The sequence below is a fragment of the Pseudorasbora parva genome, chromosome 16 (assembly GCF_024679245.1).
Source record: "Pseudorasbora parva isolate DD20220531a chromosome 16, ASM2467924v1, whole genome shotgun sequence".
NCBI classification, from domain to species: Eukaryota; Metazoa; Chordata; class Actinopteri; order Cypriniformes; family Gobionidae; genus Pseudorasbora; species Pseudorasbora parva.
The window spans coordinates 27767149-27788545 of NC_090187.1; the positions used below are offsets into that span (position 1 = coordinate 27767149).

A 21397-nucleotide genomic window follows, 5' to 3' on the forward strand; every position below is an offset into this window, starting at 1 on the left:
TAGTGCACAAAAAACACATGCGATTTTGTCTAATTTAAAAGAAACAAATTTATAGAACAGAAAACGAAGAAACAATTTAGATTACTTCAAATGTTCCAGTTTCGTGAACACAAAAGAAAAATTATGTTTTAAATACTAATAAAAGTTAAGATTTAAGATTGCCCTGCTCAAACCAATTACTTATTTTGAGCATTAGGGTTCACAGTGTTACTGATGTGTACAAGAGAAATGTGACGTGCAATCCAGATGAACAAAATTCATTTCCAAGAGCAAACATTGCTTCTTGGACTTTATAGAAACGGAATATATTAGGTCATAAACTGGAGCGAGACTCAGTTTTGTTAAGCAACTCAGATTTTAATATCTAAGTGGTTCTTGCTCAAAAACATGAATCATTATTTAATGACCAAAATGTAATGAAATAGGTATGCTAACAAACATGTTTTTAAGTCGTCTGCACTTAATCTGGTTAAATCTGAAAAAACACAGAACAAACGTTTTCACGCAAGTATTTCTTTATAGGTATAGAAATATTCACTTGCTAGTGTTCAGAAATACAATCCTCTCACATTCTCTACATTTTTATATCGTTCAAAAATGTGAATGTTTATGAAAAGGAGACACAAAGGAGATTAAACGTAAATAAAATACAGATTTTTTTTCCTCCATCCGTGTATTGAGTTTAATTTATTTTCTTCCTTCTCTGTGTAGAAGAACATATTAATCAGATTTATGCTTCAATAAATGAACTTTTTAAACATTGTATATTTCTATAGCTCAACACAAACTTTCACTGTGATGTATTGTAGACCTGGAGCACATTAACACTCAACCCAAAGCTGAAAGTAAACTACAGAGAGAGAGAAATGTTAACAGCAGTTGGTTCTCCTCTTTAGAACCCCAAATTCCAGGAACCTGTTACACTGGATTTTCTGGATGCGGAGCTGGAAAATGACATTAAAGTCCAGGTATGGCACAACACTTACATGCAAACACACAATGGCATGTTCTTACCATTATAATTTCATTGCTATTGACGAAACAGCTGAGAGGTTTTGATTTAACCTGTTAAACTCTTGCATGGCGTTTCAGTATACTTACAAAGTTGCTGCTTTGTTAGTTGCTAATATAATAGAATGTTTCTTGAACAACTGTTTGAGCTGTTTCAGTTACAAAAACCCCCTTTTGGAACCCCCCTTTTGCTCATGGGATGCATAGTTAGCATAGATAGTAGGGATTTATGTGAGTGGCTGACATTAAGCCTGACCACACAAGTCAAAGACCATTTTTGCACAAAAATGAAATGTATTTGTAGATTAAATGTTACACTATGATTCAGGGAGATCAAGGAAATATGTTACTGTAATACCTTTAGAAAAAATATCTTTTTTTTTTTTACTTAATCATAGTTTTTGGACACTATAATGTTTGTAAATCGGCAATGTTAGACACCTCTGTGATTCATATGCCATGGTATTCTCAAAGTATCTTTAAATGTACCATGTAAATACCGGGGTATATGAAAATGGTATTGCCATATTAACACTGATCTTTTGTTCTCTCCAACTCTCTCAGATACGGACTTTGATGATTGACAGAGACCCTGGGGAGAAAACGATCGAAACACTTGTGAAATCTCAAGATGAGGTGTGTAGGTCTTCTATAATTCTTCTTCTGTAGCATATTTTGTCCATATTTGGTTCATTTATACCATTTATTCCAATATCAGAGATACATTGATCGGGGCATCAGGACATACACCTGGGCACCGGTTAACGGGACAGACTACAGGTTTGAGTTATGGCATTACCTATGCAAAGTGTTTCATAACTCCCATAAGTATTTGTATGCATAAAAGACGTTGTCTTTTTTTTCTCGGTGTGTGGGTGTTCTGCAGCCTGGCCCTGGTCTTGCCTGAATACTGTCTGCATTACATCGAGGCAAAACTGGGGAACACTATAAAACAAGCCATGTGTGAGTACCGCCTGCTCGCCCAGAACACAGAAACAAGCTCCCCACGATGAGCAAACACACTATCATTTACTAAAAAGATCAGATAGAGGCTTAGGCATGCAAAGCTATTGTTTTATGAAATAGCTGAGACTGCTTGCAAATATTTTTCATCGACCCCGCAAGAGAGGTCTGCCTGTTTGTGTGTGTGACCTCGATTGTCAGGGCTGCGCTCTGTATTAAACTGAGGTCCAGCTGGTCTCCACCCATCCTGAGCAGTGTAGCCAGGCTTTTGATCTGACTCTCCCCAGCACACAGGGGCCCCGGCTGGGAAGAGAGACTGCTAATGCTCCCTCCCCTCTGGACATGTGCTGCTGAAGTCCAGATCTTGCACACATACACAGACGCTCAGCTCGTTTGGAGGAATATTCCGGGTTAAGCTCTATCGATAGCATGTGGCTTGCTGTCAATTTGGCAGAGAAAATGACTTCAGCTTGTACCTCGTTCCCCCGTAGAATTCTATTTCTGTAGTTTTTTGTTGTTTTTTTAAACCTCATTTTCAGTGGTAATTGTCAGAAGCTGTCAATAAAGCTTAACTTGTACTTAAGCCAGAACATTCCTTGAAGGAATCATTTACCCAGAAATGAAAATTGCCATTATTTACTGACTCTTGTGGGGTTCCAAACTTGTGTACTGTTATTTTTCTGGAAAGCATAAAAGGGAAAGCTTTATGTTGCCTCTTTTTATACAACAAAAGTTCATAGTTATTATTATGCTATTATATGTGGTCTGGCTCCTGTCTGTCTTTTGAAGCCTTATGAACAGACCAGAGTCATTACAATCATACTAATCAGGGAAGTGAATTCGAGAACCAGATCAGACTGATTCTTAAACTGGTTCATGAAAAGAACCGGATCAAAAGAAACAATTTGTTTCCGATTCAGATTAAAATGTCAGGATGTTGAGTATTTTTTTCTCGTTGGGTGAACTGTTTATTTAAAACAACGAAGATATAAGATCCTGCACACACACATTTATTCTATGTAAAAGGACATATGCAAAACTAAGTTTTTCTTTAATCTCTCCTTTCTGTCTTTCAATCTTTAAATGACAGCACAATGGGGCAAGTACTATTTTTCTGTCTGTCTTTTATGGTTCTTTCACTATATGTTCTTCTGATTTTACCTGGTGTTATTGACATTATTTACACTTATATTTGTTTACATTTATTTACGCATGGTTTTAAGTTTTTATTTATTTATTTATTTATGTGTAACTCATTTGTTTGTTTGAGTAGCCTATTTTGTTATGCATGGTCTGTGCAAAATCAGTTTATTAATTGCTGACAGTGTTTGGTGCTTGTCTAAACATGCATGCACAGTTAGATATGTAAAAAAAAAAAAAGTCACAATAAAAGATTTGTATTACTCATGCAAATATAAACCAGCACTAATTGCTATGGTATTTTTGTTGACCTTTTTGATGATGCTGGGTACACAAGAAAATATTTTGAAACTCTTATAAGATTTTTACAGGAAATGTAATGGACAAGGAAAATGTTTAGTAAGGTAGACAGCTGAAAAAAAAATGCATGTTATAACGCGAGCTGGAGGCAAATCTTCCATCAGCTTGCTTTCTGATTGGAAAGGTTGGGATATATAACATACCCATAACCTTAATAATTATTATTTGGTGAATACCTTCAAGTAATAATTTGGCAGTGGTTCTAAATTTGGCGCAACACAGGCAATCCACCGGCGTTTCATGGTAGCAGCTGCTATTATGCATCTTTCAAAAGAGTACTTAAAGAGGTACTTCAGCACTGGGAAGAGGAATCTGTATTTAAACTGGGTCATCAATGAAGTAGAAATGTGAAATTATTTTCGAATTTGGTGCTTTCTAGACTGAGAAAAGACAGGAGTGAGATAAATGAGCTGAATGAGCTGTCATGATGAGAGCTGAGGTAATCGCAGCATACATTCACAACGCGAGTTCAGTCTGGCGCGTTTCAGTTCATGCCTTTGCAGGCTTAACTTTCATAGAAATTAATTTGAGAAGTTTTACATTGCTCACCATAGCTCCGTTTAAATGAGTGCCTGTAGCTGCGAGGTGAGCTGTGAGTGGAATCTCCCATCCCCTATGCGCAGGTTCAAAACATGTGGAAATGGCTCCATCTGCTGGCTGTAGACTTTAGCCTTCGGCCAAACATTCCTCCTATGATGCAAATATCGTCAATTTGCATCATAGGAGGAATTATTCCTGAAATAAAATGCATAAAACTCTTGTCTCAGGGGGATATGAGGGAGGAAAGCACAATCATTTGAATATACTCCAGGGTTTCTACTGATACAAAGTCATATGCTAATCGCTGAGGTAACCCTTTAATCTCCGGATCAAAACGCAGGCGAAGAAGCAGCAGAAACAAGCGATAAAAGCATTGATTATGCACATGCAAAACAACTTACTAGCAAGTTGTATAATATTAACTAGCAACTTATAGTTGCCTCTCGAATACTGTCTATAGGAACGTGCAACAGTGCTTAAGCCCGTATGCGCTTATCAGTAACCATAGCAACAGTGGCCAAAGTAATATAAAAGATTCCACATCCATCAAACTCCAAGCCAAGTTCTCCAAGTTCATCTGCCAAATCTTTATTTTGCGACAGCAGCTTTTATATCTGAGTGGAGAGCAGAGTAGTTAAGTCTTGCAAGTCTTGCAACACAAAACTGACGGGAGTAGCTCTGCTGGAGAACAGTGACTAGATCTAAAGCCTTCAGATAACACACAGCTCATATCTCCGTCACTGTAAGGGAAACCACACATGAAACCCACAACACACAGTAGACGCTTGTGCATCAGAGAGCGGCTTTCTCGCACAGTGCAGGATTTCCAAGAATCCTGAAAATGTATAAGTGTGAGTTTGGTTATATAATGTGGATGTCACTCACCGTGAAATGAGCGGTTGTCACTCACTCATACCATAAATAACCAAACTGTGTGTGAACATAACCATATTAAGGACTAAACTACAGGACTGACAACCGTTTTCTGCTGCTGTGTAAACGTGGCCAATAACAACCCCAGTTTTGAGAGGTTCTTCTTAGCATGTTACGGTTTTCATGGTATTATTATACATTGCAAGGTGTGGCGAGGTGGACGAGCGAGAGACATGGGAGGAGAGGACTCGAGGCCAGTGTGCCTCGGAGGTGGCGCTCCTTCGCAATCACGTCCCTGGTCTCGCTCGCTCCTCCCATGTCTCTCTCAGTAGCTATTAGGTCATTGCTAAATTGTTGTACTTATATGGTTACTGACCCAAGTAAAAAGACCCCACCGATATGTCTCTATTATACTCTGGTCCCTAGATATGGTCCAGGTCCCTCCTTCAATATATATATATATATAGAGAGAGAGAGAGAGAGAGAGAGAGAGAGAGAGAGAGAGAGAGAGAGAGAGAGAGAGAGAGAGAGCGAGAGAGAGCGAGAGAGAGCGAGAGAGAGAGAGAGAGAGAGAGAGAGAGAGAGAGAGAGAGAGAGAGAGAGAGAGAGAATCACAAGCCCAATTTCAATTTCACAAGCCCAAAGGTAATAGAACACCTCTCCTCATCAAGCCGCAAGATTCAATGTATCATTCAGGTCTGCGGTGCGAAGGATTGCGAGAAAATTAGGAGTTTTATTCTTGCAACACTGCACAGGGGCCATGCTTAAGGATCATACCAGAATTCAGAATGCTGAGCCAGAAGCTTTTTTCTCCTTCTCACTGTTCATCAGCGTCATTTTTTAGCATAACAATGCTTTGTAAGCTCACATAGCTTCAACTTTAGTCAAGCAAGAAAGCCAACAGAGGAAATTTTAGCTTGTGAAACAATGAGTAAAGCAGGTTTTGAAGACTGGAAAGGGGCCACAGGTCATATTGTGGCTTGTAAGCAGTAGCGTTCAGCTACTTGAAGCACCAGCGGTCACAGGAATTTAATGTTTTGTACGCAAGTTATAATTGTCCGTCTAATTTATTACGTGCGAGCGTGCGTGTTAATGTGCTAAAACTGATATTTCTGTATCCTGGAGTGTGCTACTGCAGAGCCTGTATGTGGTATCTCTTTCTCTCTCTTCCTCCCCTTATTCCCTTTCTCTCTATTTCTTTTCATAAAGGATTCTGGCACAGGTTTATGGGCTCGTAAAGTGGCAGGTCCATATGGTTATTGAGAAAGGGGAAAGAGGCAGCGGTGCAGAGGTCAGGTCTTTGCGGTGGTCTTCAGAGTGCTCCTGGATACCTTAGAAGCCCAACTCCGTGCTCTGAGAGCTCCACGGGGCTTGTATGACCAAAGCCGAAAGCCGAATGTAAACTTCAGACAGGCAGAACGAGAGAAGTGTGGCTTTTGGGAGCCGTGTAGAGCAAATAATGAGAAGAACAGGTGAAAGCAGAGTTCTCTCGAGGGACGTGTCCTTACGGCTGGTCGTAACCAAAACCTGTGATGATGGACTCGGCTGCTTGGACCTGGACTAGACTGGATAGTTCTGGATGTTTGGGCTTGTTAAGCCTCACATGTGTTTGCCACCAAGTACCCAGAAAGTGTTTGTTGGAGATCAGAGATGTGTTGGAGAAGAATCCAAAATGGTGCTAATTATATTGACGGCAAATTCAGAGCAGATGTGATGCCTTTAACTCATTGACACATTGACAGAAGCTTCAAACACCCATTTGCACACAAACAAGGGTCTAAGACACCCTGTTTTGACATATGTAGACTCACAGACCCTATTATGTTGGCCTCACTGTCATCAACGGATAAACGCTGTCAGTTTTTTTCTTTTCTTTCTTCTGATCAGAAGCTCTGCTAATGGCAATAATAAGAGTGGTGCTAATGATGGCCTGTGTATAGATGAAGACTATAAGGCCTCCCTTACTCTTTATTCTATTTGCGATTGCCCATGCTACTAGTCAGATCCACTGTACAATGACAAGTTTTATTTTAGTATTATTTATTTACTTTTGTAGTATTTATTAATATTTGGATTTTTAATTTATTTTTTGTGAAACGATGAAACCGTGTCCATATGGCTGGAGCAGCACAGAATGGAACAGTTAAGCAATGCGGCTGGTTTGGCCCAACGGTGGTGTGATGCAAGGGTGTGCTGGGTGGTTGTCAGGGCGTTGCTATGCACTTTCTAAGTTCTAAGCAGTTTTAAAGGGGTGGTTGCATGCTATTTCACTTTTGTAACTTTACTTAGTGTGTAATGTTGCTGCTTGAGCATAAACAGTATCTGCAAAATTACAGCGCTAAAAGTTAAATGCAAACGGAGATATTGCCTTTTAAAGTTATGGCAGTTTATTGCCTACAAAACGGCCGGTTTAGACTACAATGACCTTCTTTTCCGGGTTGGTGACATCATAATCCCTTGCTATTAACTTAAACACCGCCCCCGCGAACACGCAACAAAGCGGGCGAGGCCGCATCGCAGTCATTGCGGAAGAGGGAGCTGTTGCAGGAGGCTAGAGTGTTGGAGACATGCCATCGAAACAATGTTATTTTCACCCCAAGTGCAAGACTTATGTGTTCGGCCTTCCTCGGGACGCTGGAGTAATGGTTACAATTTGTGTTTAAGAACTTGTAAGTACTAGGGGTTGCACCAACATTCTTTTTGCACACGTAAGTTAATCATCACCCTAAACTAATGCGTGCTGCATTGCAACGCACACGCATAGCTGATCACACATCACAGATCGCGCGCGCCTCACACAAAACCATTCAGTAGCGCAGAAATGTATCATCAACACTGTTCTGCTATTTATCAATAAAATAGCTTAGAAACTGAAAAGTTCTAGCATAGAATTCTTGATAACTAAAACTCGATGCTGCCAGGTAGAATTAATTCACACGCAATCACTCACTAATGCATTCATATAGGCTACATGTAGTCTTTTGTGCTACTTATCTGTATCTTATTCAGAACAAGCAGAAATTTTTGAGAAATATAGCGATCATAAGACAAAAGAACTTATACAAAAGCTGTGATGTAGGAGCAATAACCTTATGGGCAGCGGTGTCATATGCCAGCTGTCCTGTGCACAAGAAGACCCGTGTTCGCGTCTCAGCTCAAGGTTCATCAGCGACTAGTCTTCGTCGACTCGACTTTCATCACATAAATGTCGACTTTAAAAAAACGGAAGTCGTTCAACCCCTAGTAAGTACATGTATTTTAAATGTGTAGTTTCTGTGTGTGTTTTGGTTGCATCAAGACCAACGCGGTTTGGCTACGCTAGGCAGTTAACTCAATTGTTTCATACTTCTCCAACAAACGGCTACAAACACCAACAAACTTATATGTAAGCACACCCGCGAACATAGTTTAAATTTTTTTTTTATTGACGTTTCTGTTATTAGTGTAATCGGATAAAGTAAAACTTCACCCAGGATATGAAAAGATAGTGACGCTACAAAAATACTTGAAATACAAAAATACTTACCATTCACTAACGTCTATTACAAACCTTGCGTGCAGAGGTTCTGCTTAACCTTCATCCCCGCTATCTGGGTCTGATTTGGGCTCAAATTGGTATGCCAATATTGACACCATTATTTACACCGCAGATGTGACTTCAGCCTGTAATGGTAAGGGGCGTGGCGTTTCTGGCAACAGCAGCCAATAAAAATACATGAAACTACATTTGGCCATCTATCTAATCTAAGACCATTGTGTTATTCGGAGGGATAGGCTTCATAGAAGCGGGAAGCAAACAAGCCTTTCAAAGGAGAGTGGAGACAGTGGTGTGGAATAAGGGTAAAATATAAGAAACATACGGTGTTAAAAAAATAAAAAAATAATTAAGACAAGTTATACTGCGCCGCATAAACACAACCAAGCCTAGAAAAAAAAAAAAAACAGAACCACCCCTTTAAAATATCCATGCAGTTGTTTCTAGGTGATTGTTAGGGTATTAATGGGTGGTTTCTTGAGTCAGGGCTGGCCGAGACAATTTTGTTGTTGTTGTTGTTGTAAATTTCATCAGATTTCTAAAAAGTAAGAGACCCCAAACATGATAATGCTTTTTTTTTTTTAAACAGTTTAGTTTTGTTCCTAGTGTGTGGAGTGCAGTGATGTGACTAAGACAGCACAGCACACACTAACAAATTGCATTCACAAGCAACCAGAGTCTCGTCTGTGAACACAAGACATTTTGCACAATCTCTTGGATATTCTGTTGGATATTTACATTTTGAGATCAGTGCGGCCCTAATGTTCTTCCAAGCAGATTCAATCACACTTAATACATCTCACACCACAAAAAATCAGATAAAATAATCTGTAGAACCATCAAGATAATCAGACTTTACTTAGGATTGTCAGAACGGGAGAATTAGGCCCCCAAACAGCCTGTAGTAGCAGTCAAAAGAGCCCACCGTCAAGGGTCTATGATATTCTGTTCTCCATGAAAATAAAATAAAACAGGGCTCTTCAAATCTGGCCCTGGAGGTCCAATGTCCCGCAGAGTTTGGCTCCAACCCATATCAAACTCACTCGCCTATAATAACTTTCTAATAATCCTGAAGGATCCCTCAATTTGCTTGTTCGGGTGTGTTTCATTAGGGTTGGATTTAAACTCTGCAGGACGGTAGACCTCCAGAGTCAGATTTGATGAACTCTGAAAAAATAAAGAAAGAACAAAATATAGTTCTGCCTCTAAAATCCTATTGAGTGAGCCACATTCAAAACTGTTTTAAATTAGCCAGAATATGCATAGATTAACTGTAGTAAATTCACTAATGCGTGGCATCTCATGGCTTTAGTGAAAGTATATAAATTGGATCTAGCACTACTGTTTTAATTTTAATTGTTTATTTTGGCTCTAATGATTCATATTCATATTAAAGTAGATTTTACAACTTTTTGAAGTAATTGCCTCAAACATCAGTCAAGAACAGTGTTGTTGTTCACACAACAAGCCATCAATTCTCAACAGTATATTAAGACATAATTAGATAATAGATAATTTTTGCAACTGTTTATGGGATTGTATTACAATAACAGTCAATTTCCATTGTTCTAACATAAAAAAATATATATGGTTAATCCTTTGAATGGCTTGGTAAAAGTGCAGTCCGGAAGTTTCTAGACATATCAACTTGGTATGGTTGTGTTTGTTTGTGTGATGATCTACTGGCTCGTATCAATCAATGATTGTGTGTGCACCATTGATGTACAAAGAGAGTTTGATGCGACTTAGTTAAACACTGGCTGACCTTTTTTTTTTTTTTGCTTATCGTAAATACTGCATGCCAATTTGTTCAACCATCATGTCATTTGATGTTTTCATCAAGCGTCAGAATTATTTTACCATGCCTGCCAAACTTTCCTCTCACTCCTCTCGTAACTCTCTGTATTGAATGGAAAGGACCGTCTGTATCCATTTCTTTCACGTCTGTAATCTCAAACTCACGCCTTTGTTGTCCGTCCAGGCTTTGGCTTAATCGGAAAGCGCCATCGTCTGCATGCGCATGTTTTATGTGAAATGTTGTTTTCAGACTATCCGGTTTACAATGTTGGACATCTTTTGGGGCTATGACGGACTGTGGTAACTTTGTCTTTCTCTTTGTCTTCTGATTGGTTGGATTTTCACCACAGGGAACAAGGGCAAGTACTGCACCCTCCTCTTCTAAGATCTTCTCGTTTTATTACATTTGTCGGTTGTTGTGTCATTGTATTTTCAATGTCATTTGCATGCGTCTCTTGCTGCTTTTTTCCAGAGCAGTCATCTGTATGAGTGCAATTCAAATAATCTTTCCACATCGCATCCACATAGATAAACATTACATTGATTTTGCATGTTAATACTTTTGTTCAGAATTTCTCTTTTACACTTTCTCCTGTAAAACTTGTTCTGTAAAATCAATTGCTATGGATTTTTGCAATGGCCAATGCTAATAAAGATAACTAGAGATTGGCATGGTGGATAAAATGCTGAAGGATATATTTGATATCCCCCAAAAATCTTTAACCAATCGAGCTGAAGAACAGCTTGGCCATGCTGCAAGACCATCTAAACCAGTTTAGGCTGGTTTCATATGTGTATTAAGTTTTGTTATGCAATATTAATTTGACTTGTAATTTTCTAGTCTATGTTGGCCTAATCTCAGAATTCCCACATATTAGCCGATATATTCTCATTTGATAGTTTTTGAATATTTTTAATAGGATCTGTCTTAAACACTTCTTTCTCTCTCTTTCTCTGTGTAGTCTCTGAGACCATGCAGCAGGAGAAATTTGAGGAATATGGGTACACCTTTATTGCACCCAGGTAACACACACACACATACATATATATATACACCAAGCAAAAACAGCAGACCTCCCACTGGGTTTAGTCATGACAGGTTTATAGGAGCTGTATCTAGACTCCATTGGTCTTTGAAGGCCAGTAAATTCACACCTTCAGACCCACACATCACTCCCCTTAACAATGGATTCCACAGACACGGCAGCAGCAACAATGTTTGCTCTCAAATTCACACTATGCACAGGCCTCATTTTGGCCATCAAACTAGTGTTATTTATGTGAATAATTATTCACCTTTTTTTTAAGGGAATACTGCAAGGACCTCAAAGTCTCAACCAACAACACCCAGTTCCTGATAGACTTCAATGAGTACATTGACAGAAAAACACCAAATGACCCTATGTGTGAGTACAAACTTGGAACACATTTATACAGATGAGAGGGTGAGCTTTATGTATGTGTTGGACACATAGTACAAACTCATAGTATGCAGATACTGCATTATGTGTACAAAGAGCACACTGCAATGGAATACTGTTTCCCACTATGCAATATGCTTGAAATGTTCCATCCATCCATCCCTTCCTTCCTTTTTGGTTTCATACTGATCACATAAACAGTGAATATTTGTTTTCGACATGGATTACTTCATTTAAAAGTAGACACTTCAAGCTTCCTAAACACATATCTCTCATGTCTGTGTTTGCTGAGTTTGTTAATTTTTCTGATGTATTTCAGAAATAAGTTCACACAGACTGAGACAGCAGAAATCGCACCCTGCACACTCTTTATTTTACAAAAGCACAAAGTTTTGTTGCTATTGTGAGTTAACAAATTAACAGTCTTTAGTTCGCTCGTTGCTGTAAAACAAAAACTGACAAAGTATTTTAAGTTGATTTTTCAGCTATGTGTAATATACATCCAGCAAAACTTCACCGGCGCGTTTGTCGACACCAGAGGGTTAACAGGCAAAATTACAATTTTACAAATTTTTTTTTTTTTTACTGTTTTACTGCTGTTTAATATTTAAATATTACTCTTTGTATAATTTACATATACAGTCTTGTTCAAAATAATAGCAGTACAATGTGACTAACCAGAATAATCAAGGTTTTTCGTATATTTTTTTATTGCTACGTGGCAAACAAGTTACCAGTAGGTTCAGTAGATTCTCAGAAAACAAATGAGACCCAGCATTCATGATATGCACGCTCTTAAGGCTGTGCAATTGGGCAATTAGTTGAATTAGTTGAAAGGGGTGTGTTCAAAAAAATAGCAGTGTGGCATTCAATCACTGAGGTCATCAATTTTGTGAAGAAACAGGTGTGAATCAGGTGGCCCCTATTTAAGGATGAAGCCAACACTTGTTGAACATGCATTTGAAAGCTGAGGAAAATGGGTCGTTCAAGACATTGTTCAGAAGAACAGCGTACTTTGATTAAAAAGTTGATTAGAGAGGGGAAAACCTATAAAGAGGTGCAAAAAATGATAGGCTGTTCAGCTAAAATGATCTCCAATGCCTTAAAATGGAGAGCAAAACCAGAGAGACGTGGAAGAAAACGGAAGACAACCATCAAAATGGATAGAAGAATAACCAGAATGGCAAAGGCTCAGCCAATGATCACCTCCAGGATGATCAAAGACAGTCTGGAGTTACCTGTAAGTACTGTGACAGTTAGAAGACGTCTGTGTGAAGCTAATCTATTTTCAAGAATCCCCCGCAAAGTCCCTCTGTTAAAAAAAAGGCATGTGCAGAAGAGGTTACAATTTGCCAAAGAACACATCAACTGGCCTAAAGAGAAATGGAGGAACATTTTGTGGACTGATGAGAGTAAAATTGTTCTTTTTGGGTCCAAGGGCCACAGGCAGTTTGTGAGACGACCCCCAAACTCTGAATTCAAGCCACAGTACACAGTGAAGACAGTGAAGCATGGAGGTGCAAGCATCATGATATGGGCATGTTTCTCCTACTATGGTGTTGGGCCTATTTATCGCATACCAGGGATCATGAATCAGTTTGCATATGTTAAAATACTTGAAGAGGTCATGTTGCCCTATGCTGAAGAGGACATGCCCTTGAAACGGTTGTTTCAACAAGACAATGACCCAAAACACACTAGTAAACGGGCAAAGTCTTGGTTCCAAACCAACAAAATTAATGTTATGGAGTGGCCAGCCCAATCTCCAGACCTTAATCCAATTGAGAACTTGTGGGGTGATATCAAAAATGCTGTTTCTGAAGCAAAACCAAGAAATGTGAATGAATTGTGGAATGTTGTTAAAGAATCATGGAGTAACAGCTGAGAGGTGCCACAAGTTGGTTGACTCCATGCCACACAGATGTCAAGCAGTTTTAAAAAACTGTGGTCATACAACTAAATATTAGTTTACTGATTCACAGGATTGCTAAATCCCAGAAAAAAAAAAAATGTTTGTACAAAATAGTTTTGAGTTTGTACAGTCAAAGGTAGACACTGCTATTTTTTTGAACACACCCCTTTCAACTAATTGCCCAATTGCACAGCCTAAGAGCGTGCATATCATGAATGCTGGGTCTTGTTTGTTTTCTGACAATCTACTGAACCTACTGGTAACTTGTTTGCCACGTAGCAATACAAAATATACTAAAAACCTTGATTATTCTGGTTAGTCACATTGTACTGCTATTATTTTGAACAAGACTGTACTTCAAAAAGCAGTAATCTGTATACAGTGTGTAGTGCAGTATGACATGAATGTTCTATTCAAATGAACATTCAAATGAAAAAACCCCAGTGAACATTCATTGGTTCATAGTTAAATGTGTTAGTGTTTTCTGAGTCATTTTTGCAGTGACTTTAAACCAACAGTAATCATACCAACTGGATCTGTTATCCAGTTTCAAATACTTTTTGGGACCGCTGTATCACACTACCTTTTGCACATACAAACCACTGCTGTCATTATTGATGTAATGGTATCAGAGGTGAGAGGACTCAGATTACTCTCTTGTAGTCGCTGAGTCAGGTTGATTCCCGCTCAAGTGATGTCAGCGTGTGTGGCGGGCGGTCCCGCTGTCTGTGAAGGTGACCCCTGTCAGCACTCTGTTTAATCAGCCTGTAATTGATTAGTCTGCTCCATAATGACTCCACCGTTGTCATCCTAATATTCATACCCGTGATGACTCACTGTGTTTTCTGTAAAGAGATGCTATCGCTGCAGCACTCAATTGTGAACACACCCAAAGATGTTTGCTAGCTTTTTGATTACTCAGATAGACATTATTTTTCTCCTGAACAGTATCCAGCAATGTTTGTGTCACCAAACTGTTGCTTTTAAATTGATAGGCCCATATCATGTAATTATTTTAGATAATTTCCCCCTGAAGTCCATGTGATGATTTTACATTTTTACCTCATACAAATGTAGCTTTACGTGACCATTTCTATCTTTTCCCCATTTGTAAATGTAGGTGTGATTTCATCATCACAGCACTTGTTAGTTGGTGGGATATATTATACAAAATGAAGTGAAATGTTGTCCTCAAAGTTGATGTGTGAGAAGCAGAAAAAATGTGCAAGCACAAGGATTTGGACAAGTTTGACAATGTGACTGGGTCAGGGCATCTTCAAAACTGCAGCTCTTGTGAGGTCTTCCCAGTCTGCAAGGGTCAGTATCTATCAAAGTGGTCCAAGGAAGGAACAGTGGTGAACTGGCGACAGGATCATGGGTGGCCAATGCTCATTGATGCACGTGGGGAGCAAAGGCTGGCCTGTTTGGTCAGATCAAACAGACGAGCTACTGTAGCTCAAATTGCTCAAGAAGTTAATGCTGGTTCTGATAGAAAGGTGTTAGAATACACAGTGCAGTGCAGTTTGTTGCGAATGATGCTGACCCCTGTCCACTGCCGAAAGCGCTTTGAGCATGTGAGCATTAGAACTGGACCACAGAGCAATGAAAGAAGGTGGCCTGGTCTGATTAATCACGTTTTCTTTTACATCATGTGGATGGCCAAGTGCACGTGCAACGCTTACCTGGGGAACACATGGCACCAGGATACACTATGGGAAGAAGGCAAGCCAGCAGAGGCAGTGTGGTGCTTTGGGCAATGTCATGCTGGGAAACTTTGGGTTTCTGCCATCCATGTGGATGTTACTTCAATACGTGCCACCTACCTAAACAGTGTTGCAGACCATGTACATCCTTTAATGAAAACACAGGAGCACATAATACATTTGGAGGTGTTCACTTGGCCTCCAGGTTCCCCAGATATCAATCCAATCGAGCATCTGTGGGATGTGCTGATCAAACAAGTCCAATCTGTGGTCAGGCAGAAAGTCAAAACCAACATCGGTAACCAGCGGGAGAGCGCTCAGAAAGGCGATGCGACACTTACAAGACTTTGAATAGAATGAGTGAATACACAGGGCTTAAATAGGCCCTATTTAAGTAGATAATGAGACACAGGTGGAAGTAATCAAACACAAGTCTATGTAATTGGTTATGGGAAATCAGGAGGAGTGCCCTCTGGTGGAGATCACTCCAGCAGGTGGATGTAACATATATTTATGAACAATTTCTGTTTTTAAATTTATTTTAAATTATATTTTGAATAATTATTGTGTATAGTATATATTAATTTAATTTAAACAATTTTGTAAAAGCCTGTATCAGCTACTGATTAGATCAAACCTGTCAATTGGCAGACCATATTCTTGGTCAATGGAGTTTGAAAATACTGTATTCAATGACATAATCTAAAACTATCAGCTATAAAGACTTTCATTTATCTGTATTGGTCAGGTCACGTCACTCTTGTAAACCGGTTGCTGCTGGATGCCGGTCTCACGGCAGAGCTCATCAAAGTCTGGAAGGAGCAGAGTGTGTAAGTTTAGGACAAAACACACACATGGAACAACATAAAACACTTATCCATGTCTGTGTGAAATGTCTCGAGTTTTCAAGTACAAAGATATCCAGAGAAGACAAAGAGACGCCTTCATATAACTGCTGAACACAAAGCTCATTTTAAAGTCCTGTCATGAATAAGAATGCTGTCTTATTGTCAAAAGCAAACTCAAGAGTCTAGCAATTATTACCAGGATTAAAGAACCCAACCATCTGGGAGTCCAAAAACACAACACACATTGCATATGACACATGTCAAAATAGGGTTTTTAATTAAATAAAGGGTGTTTTAATTACATTTTTACACTAAAGACTGGCCTAATTATTATATTGTTTTATTTTTGTTTGTATTGGAGGCTGAATGTGTTGTTTGATACATGGAATGTCCTTAAAGTAATTTAATGTAATAATATGAATACCTAGTCTGTTTGTGGTCTTTCAGAAATGTCTTTTTTATTTTATTAGAGATGGAGTTTTGGCCCGGTTTGTGGCTACAGATGGAGGCATTACACGTGTGTATCCTAAAAGGTAAGTTCCATTCACAGTTGTGTGAAATATGTGCACCTCTCCGTCCCCATGTGTGCATGTGTGTGTGAGAGATGCTAAATTCTTTACGATCTTTCCTCTGTCGGCAATCCCCGTAGGGGTCTGCGGTTGAGACCGAAAGAAAGAGTGAAAAGGCATGTTTCAGAGGATGTTTCTGGTACAGAGTGTCTCTTTTGAGATTTCTTATGGGAGCCATGTGCAGCTTTCACTCTCCCCTCTGTCTTTATTAGCTAAAATCTATAACATTGAGTGCTTGAGTTCATAAACTTACTCTGGTGGTGTAAAACAGCAGGACAGTGTTAAAAAGCTACAGCAGTGCACTTATTCACTGTTCATATTTACTCTCCTTGAAACACAAAAGGATTGTTTTTTCACGGCACCAATTACTGTCCACTTGTGTTTTATGGCAAACACCAGCCTACTGCCATACTGGGGGGTTATTCTTTTTTTATAGAGGTCGATCGATTAATTGGTTTTGCCAATTAATCGGCACCGATAGTTGATTGGTGGAACAATCGGTTATCGGACAAAATAAATACCGATAGTTTTTTCCATTGCGAGAGCGGCTGAGAAGGGTGAGCTGTCATTACACAGTAGCCTACGAAAGCTCTGAGAAGAGTCTGCTGGTATTATATAGCACGAGAGCGGCCTCTAGAGGCCAAATAAAAAAAACTATTTAAACATTAAAAACACAGACAGGGAAATGTTATTAATACAGAACACTTCAGTACATGTTGCCTAATCATTATAAAGTGATGCATTTGTTGACTAGATGCTTTAGCAGGGAAATAACAGCAGAATGTACTTTGTCGTTAAGGCTGGCAAAATGCTAACATTAGCAGTAACAGTTACCTCAAGCAGTTAAAACGATGTAACAACTAGTGGTGTGAGAGGTTAATAAATGCTTTAGAAGTATTATTCCTTGTTAGTTTTATGTGATAACCTTTTTTATGCACTATAAACTAACATGAATAATTAAAGGTAGGGTAGGTAAGAATTGATAAAAAAAAACTTTTTTTTTCAAATTTGTTTAAAATAGCTTTATATATCAATACATAATTAAAATGTAAGTACTCTGAAAAGGAAAGTATAAAAACTGAGTGTCTGTAGACCTCTCACGGGCTCTTTCCAAAGCCACGCCCCCAAAATACACGCCCCCAGAATCACATGTAATACAAAATCTAACTTTATCAGTATGAATATAAACAAATAAGATGTCTTTTAGTACTCACTATCAAGCTAGAATAACGATACTGGTAAAGTTTAAAATATATTTTAGTTTGATTCGTAACGAGCTAGTTATATTTATAAGGCATGTGATACATGCTTCATAAAAACATAAACCAAAAAAAAAAAATGTATAATCAAAATGAAAGATTACCTGTCCAGAAGAAATACAGGCATCAAGGAGTCATTTTTTCAGCCCCTTGAGGTCCCTCAGTTCGTACCATCATTGGAAAGCCACGCCGATATTTACTCGTGTTTGATTTCTTTGTTTATCCAAAGACTTTTTGTCCTTTTTTTGTTTCCCTTCGCTGACTGCAAAGCCAGGCACTCTGAATTTGGAATGCTTTTGCTCTTCCTAGGGGTGCGCGCATGTGGGCAGATCCTGTAGCGAAAGCGGTGGTTGCCATGGTAGCGAGAGAGAGTGACAGTCGCCCAAGCCAATCACTTGTTTCGTCCCGAATGAAAATAATGAGCAGTGTTTATTGCAGATTAAAAAGTCAAGAGTCACTCGATTTTTATACTCTCTTTTTCAGAGTACTTACATATTAATTATATATTGACATATAATGAAAGTTTAAACAAATTTTGACAAAAGTGTTGTAGATCATTCTTACCTAACCTACCTTTAAGATACAATTATATTGCTCAAATATTAATATATGCTGCAAAATGTATATTGCATAATGCATATCGTTAATGTAAGCTAGCTAAATAAGCGAATACATCCTTGTTAACAAATGGGATTTGCAGTCTGTTGCCTGACATTCACATACATGTTTCTAACATTAATTTGTAATATTTGAATGTTTATTTTCTGTAGATTTTTTTTCTCTGTTAGAACTTCTCATTTTAATATATTAATATTTACATATGACATTTAGCACATTTTCATAGTTCAGTACTGTTTTTTTATTATTTTTTTATTTTTTGTAATAAAGTTCAGCACTGTTTTACTACAATCTAGTATCTTTTTAAAAACTATCTGTCGATTAATCGGTTATCTGCAAGTGTGGTCCAACCTAGCTATCGGTATCTGTAAAATCCACTATCGGTTGACCTCTTTATGTCTGTGATTTTTTTCCCTTTTCCATTAACTGATGCTTTAAGGTTCTCTTCCTCAAACCTTTGACATGCTTCATTATTCATACTTATCATAGAGATTTGTACCAATGTTCAAAATAATTATTTTCTTTCAGCCCACTCCCACTCTATTTATTTTATTATTATTTATTTTTTATTGTATATTTATTTTCATTTTTTATTCCAAAAAAGTAATTGCTTAATTCCTTGATATGCTGTATTATTAATATTTATAAGAGAGATTCCACATATTATTTCCTTTCTAACTTTTACTCTTCATTCTATAAAGATTCTAATTGACTTGATATGGTGCAGTGTAAAAAAATATTTTGAAAAAAAGTTACCTGGTTGCCTTAAAATTTTGAGTGAAGCTAACTGCAGTGAAACATGCCAAATAGTGCTATTTTCATGATTTATCAAATGTTTTATGTAGTTCAGATACAATAATATTTTGAGTGTCTATTTATTAAACAAATTTCCTTCATTGTATCAACTCAAATTTTTAATTTCAAAAACGTTTACTTTTTTAAGTTAAACCAACAAAAATCAACCAAAAATTTTTACAGTGTGTGATTTATTTATTCCTTGATATTCCATGTATTCCTCAAAGACATTGTATCTGAGCCTCGGCAATGTAATTTACACGTTATAGCTACACTGTAAAAAAAAAAAAAATGTTGATGGTTTTTGTTGGTTTAACTTTAAAAAGTAAGTAACCTGGTTGCCTTAAAATTTTGAGTTTATTGAAATTAAACATTTGAGTTGATACAATAAAGGAAATTTGTTTAATAAATAGAAACTCAAAATATTATTGTATCTGAACCAGATACAAATTTTGATAAATCATGAAAATAGCACTATTTGGCATGTTTCACTGCGTCATCAGAAATAAAAAACACACCCAATATGCTTACAAAATCTTTTAATAAAGGTTGTCGAACCTCAAAAAAATGTCATTGTATTAACTCAAAATTGTATTTTCAATGAATTCAAATTTTTAAGGCAACCAGGTAACTTTTTTTCTAAATAATTTTTTACAGTGTACTGTTATAAATAGTTTTTATTTTATTTTTTTTATGGTAAGCAATAAGGATAATAATAGCGTGCATTTTAATAAAAACCCTTGAATCTACTAAAAGTCATTCCCTTTATGCATTCATGTAGGATTTTTGGGTTATGCATTCTTGAGTTTAATCAATGCATAGTTATTGTTGTTAACAAATGATTGTTTCTACATTTTTTTGCAATGCTTCTTAATTTGGGTCTTCCTCCCATATTTGTCACTTTCTTAGTGCTGGGGAAGAATGGGGTGAAAACTCTGAGACCTATGACTCAAGTTTTTACAAAAGGAGTCTGGACAATGACATATACATCTTCACTGCCCCATACATCAACAGTAAGAAACACACTCACACTTACACTTACAGCACATATCCCCTCTGTAACTTTTGGATAGATGTGTACTCTGTTTGGCACTCGGTTGCTTTACTAAGACAGCTGTTGATCTACTCGAAATGCACACCTACAGATCTCTTGCCAAGGTCGAGTAAGCTTATATTACTGGGGGATTACCATTCAGTGAGACTACCTCACATACGCGCACGTGTGGTCTGCAGGACTAATACACATACGGTCGAGAAGCACCCATGCGCCAAGATGCAACCCCGGGGGAACGCCTGGTCCTTGTGTTTATGGGAGGTTTTACCATCTAAGCTAATGGCGAAAGCAGACTGAAACCCTTACAGATCTATCTCAAACATTTGGATATCAGATGTAACATGTCTACCTTGGCAGGTGTTCCCAGATGAATTGCATCAGCATTTGGATTTTAAACCCATGCTTGTTTGGATTAGTTCAATTAAGCACAGAGGGTCAATCTGACCTTTTTAGTAAATGCATTTTATTGTTCTGAATTTGTGTCATCTTTTCCCTTAAACAGAGAGCAGAGAGTCTGGTTATGAGTCTGGTATCCTTGTTAGTAAAGCAGTGGACTTGGAAATTAATGGAACAAAACTCAAACCTGCTGGTGAGCACTTAAAATTATGTTACACTAACGTAGGGGACAGTATTAAAAAATTTGGGCAGAGTATGATTTTTTTTTTAAAGAAAAAAATTATACTTAAAGGGATAGTTCACTCAAAAATGAAAATTCTGTCATAATTAACTTGCCCTAAAGTTGTTCCAAACCTGTATACATTTCTTTGTTCTGCTGAACACAAAGGAAGATGTTTTGAACAATGTTTGTAACCAAGCAGATCTCGGTAGCTGTTGGCTAACTTATTGGCTGCTGAGATCTGCTCAGTTACAAACATTCTTCCAAATATCTTCCTTTGTGTTCAGCAGAAAAAACAAATGTATACAGGCTTGGAACAATTTGAGGGCGAGTTAATGATGACAGAATTTTCATTTTTGAGTGAACTATCCCTTTAAGAACGC

General features: G+C 37.9%; 1 protein-coding gene across 3 annotated transcripts in view; it reads left to right on the top strand.

The window, feature by feature from the left end:
* Positions 1–21397, top strand: part of LOC137043742 (voltage-dependent calcium channel subunit alpha-2/delta-1) — a 169178-nt gene that overhangs the window by 133872 nt on the left and 13909 nt on the right. For 2 of the 3 annotated variants that reach the window (XM_067420147.1, XM_067420148.1), the window contains 10 exons: positions 897–968; positions 1576–1647; positions 1730–1791; positions 1898–1974; positions 11182–11242; positions 11528–11625; positions 16004–16085; positions 16574–16636; positions 20254–20357; positions 20901–20987. In XM_067420147.1, the coding sequence (XP_067276248.1) occupies positions 897–968; positions 1576–1647; positions 1730–1791; positions 1898–1974; positions 11182–11242; positions 11528–11625; positions 16004–16085; positions 16574–16636; positions 20254–20357; positions 20901–20987 (778 nt within the window). Of the gene's footprint in view, positions 1–896; positions 969–1575; positions 1648–1729; positions 1792–1897; positions 1975–3064; positions 3173–11181; positions 11243–11527; positions 11626–16003; positions 16086–16573; positions 16637–20253; positions 20358–20900; positions 20988–21397 lie in introns of those variants that run through there. The other variant, XM_067420149.1, reaches the window with a different exon arrangement.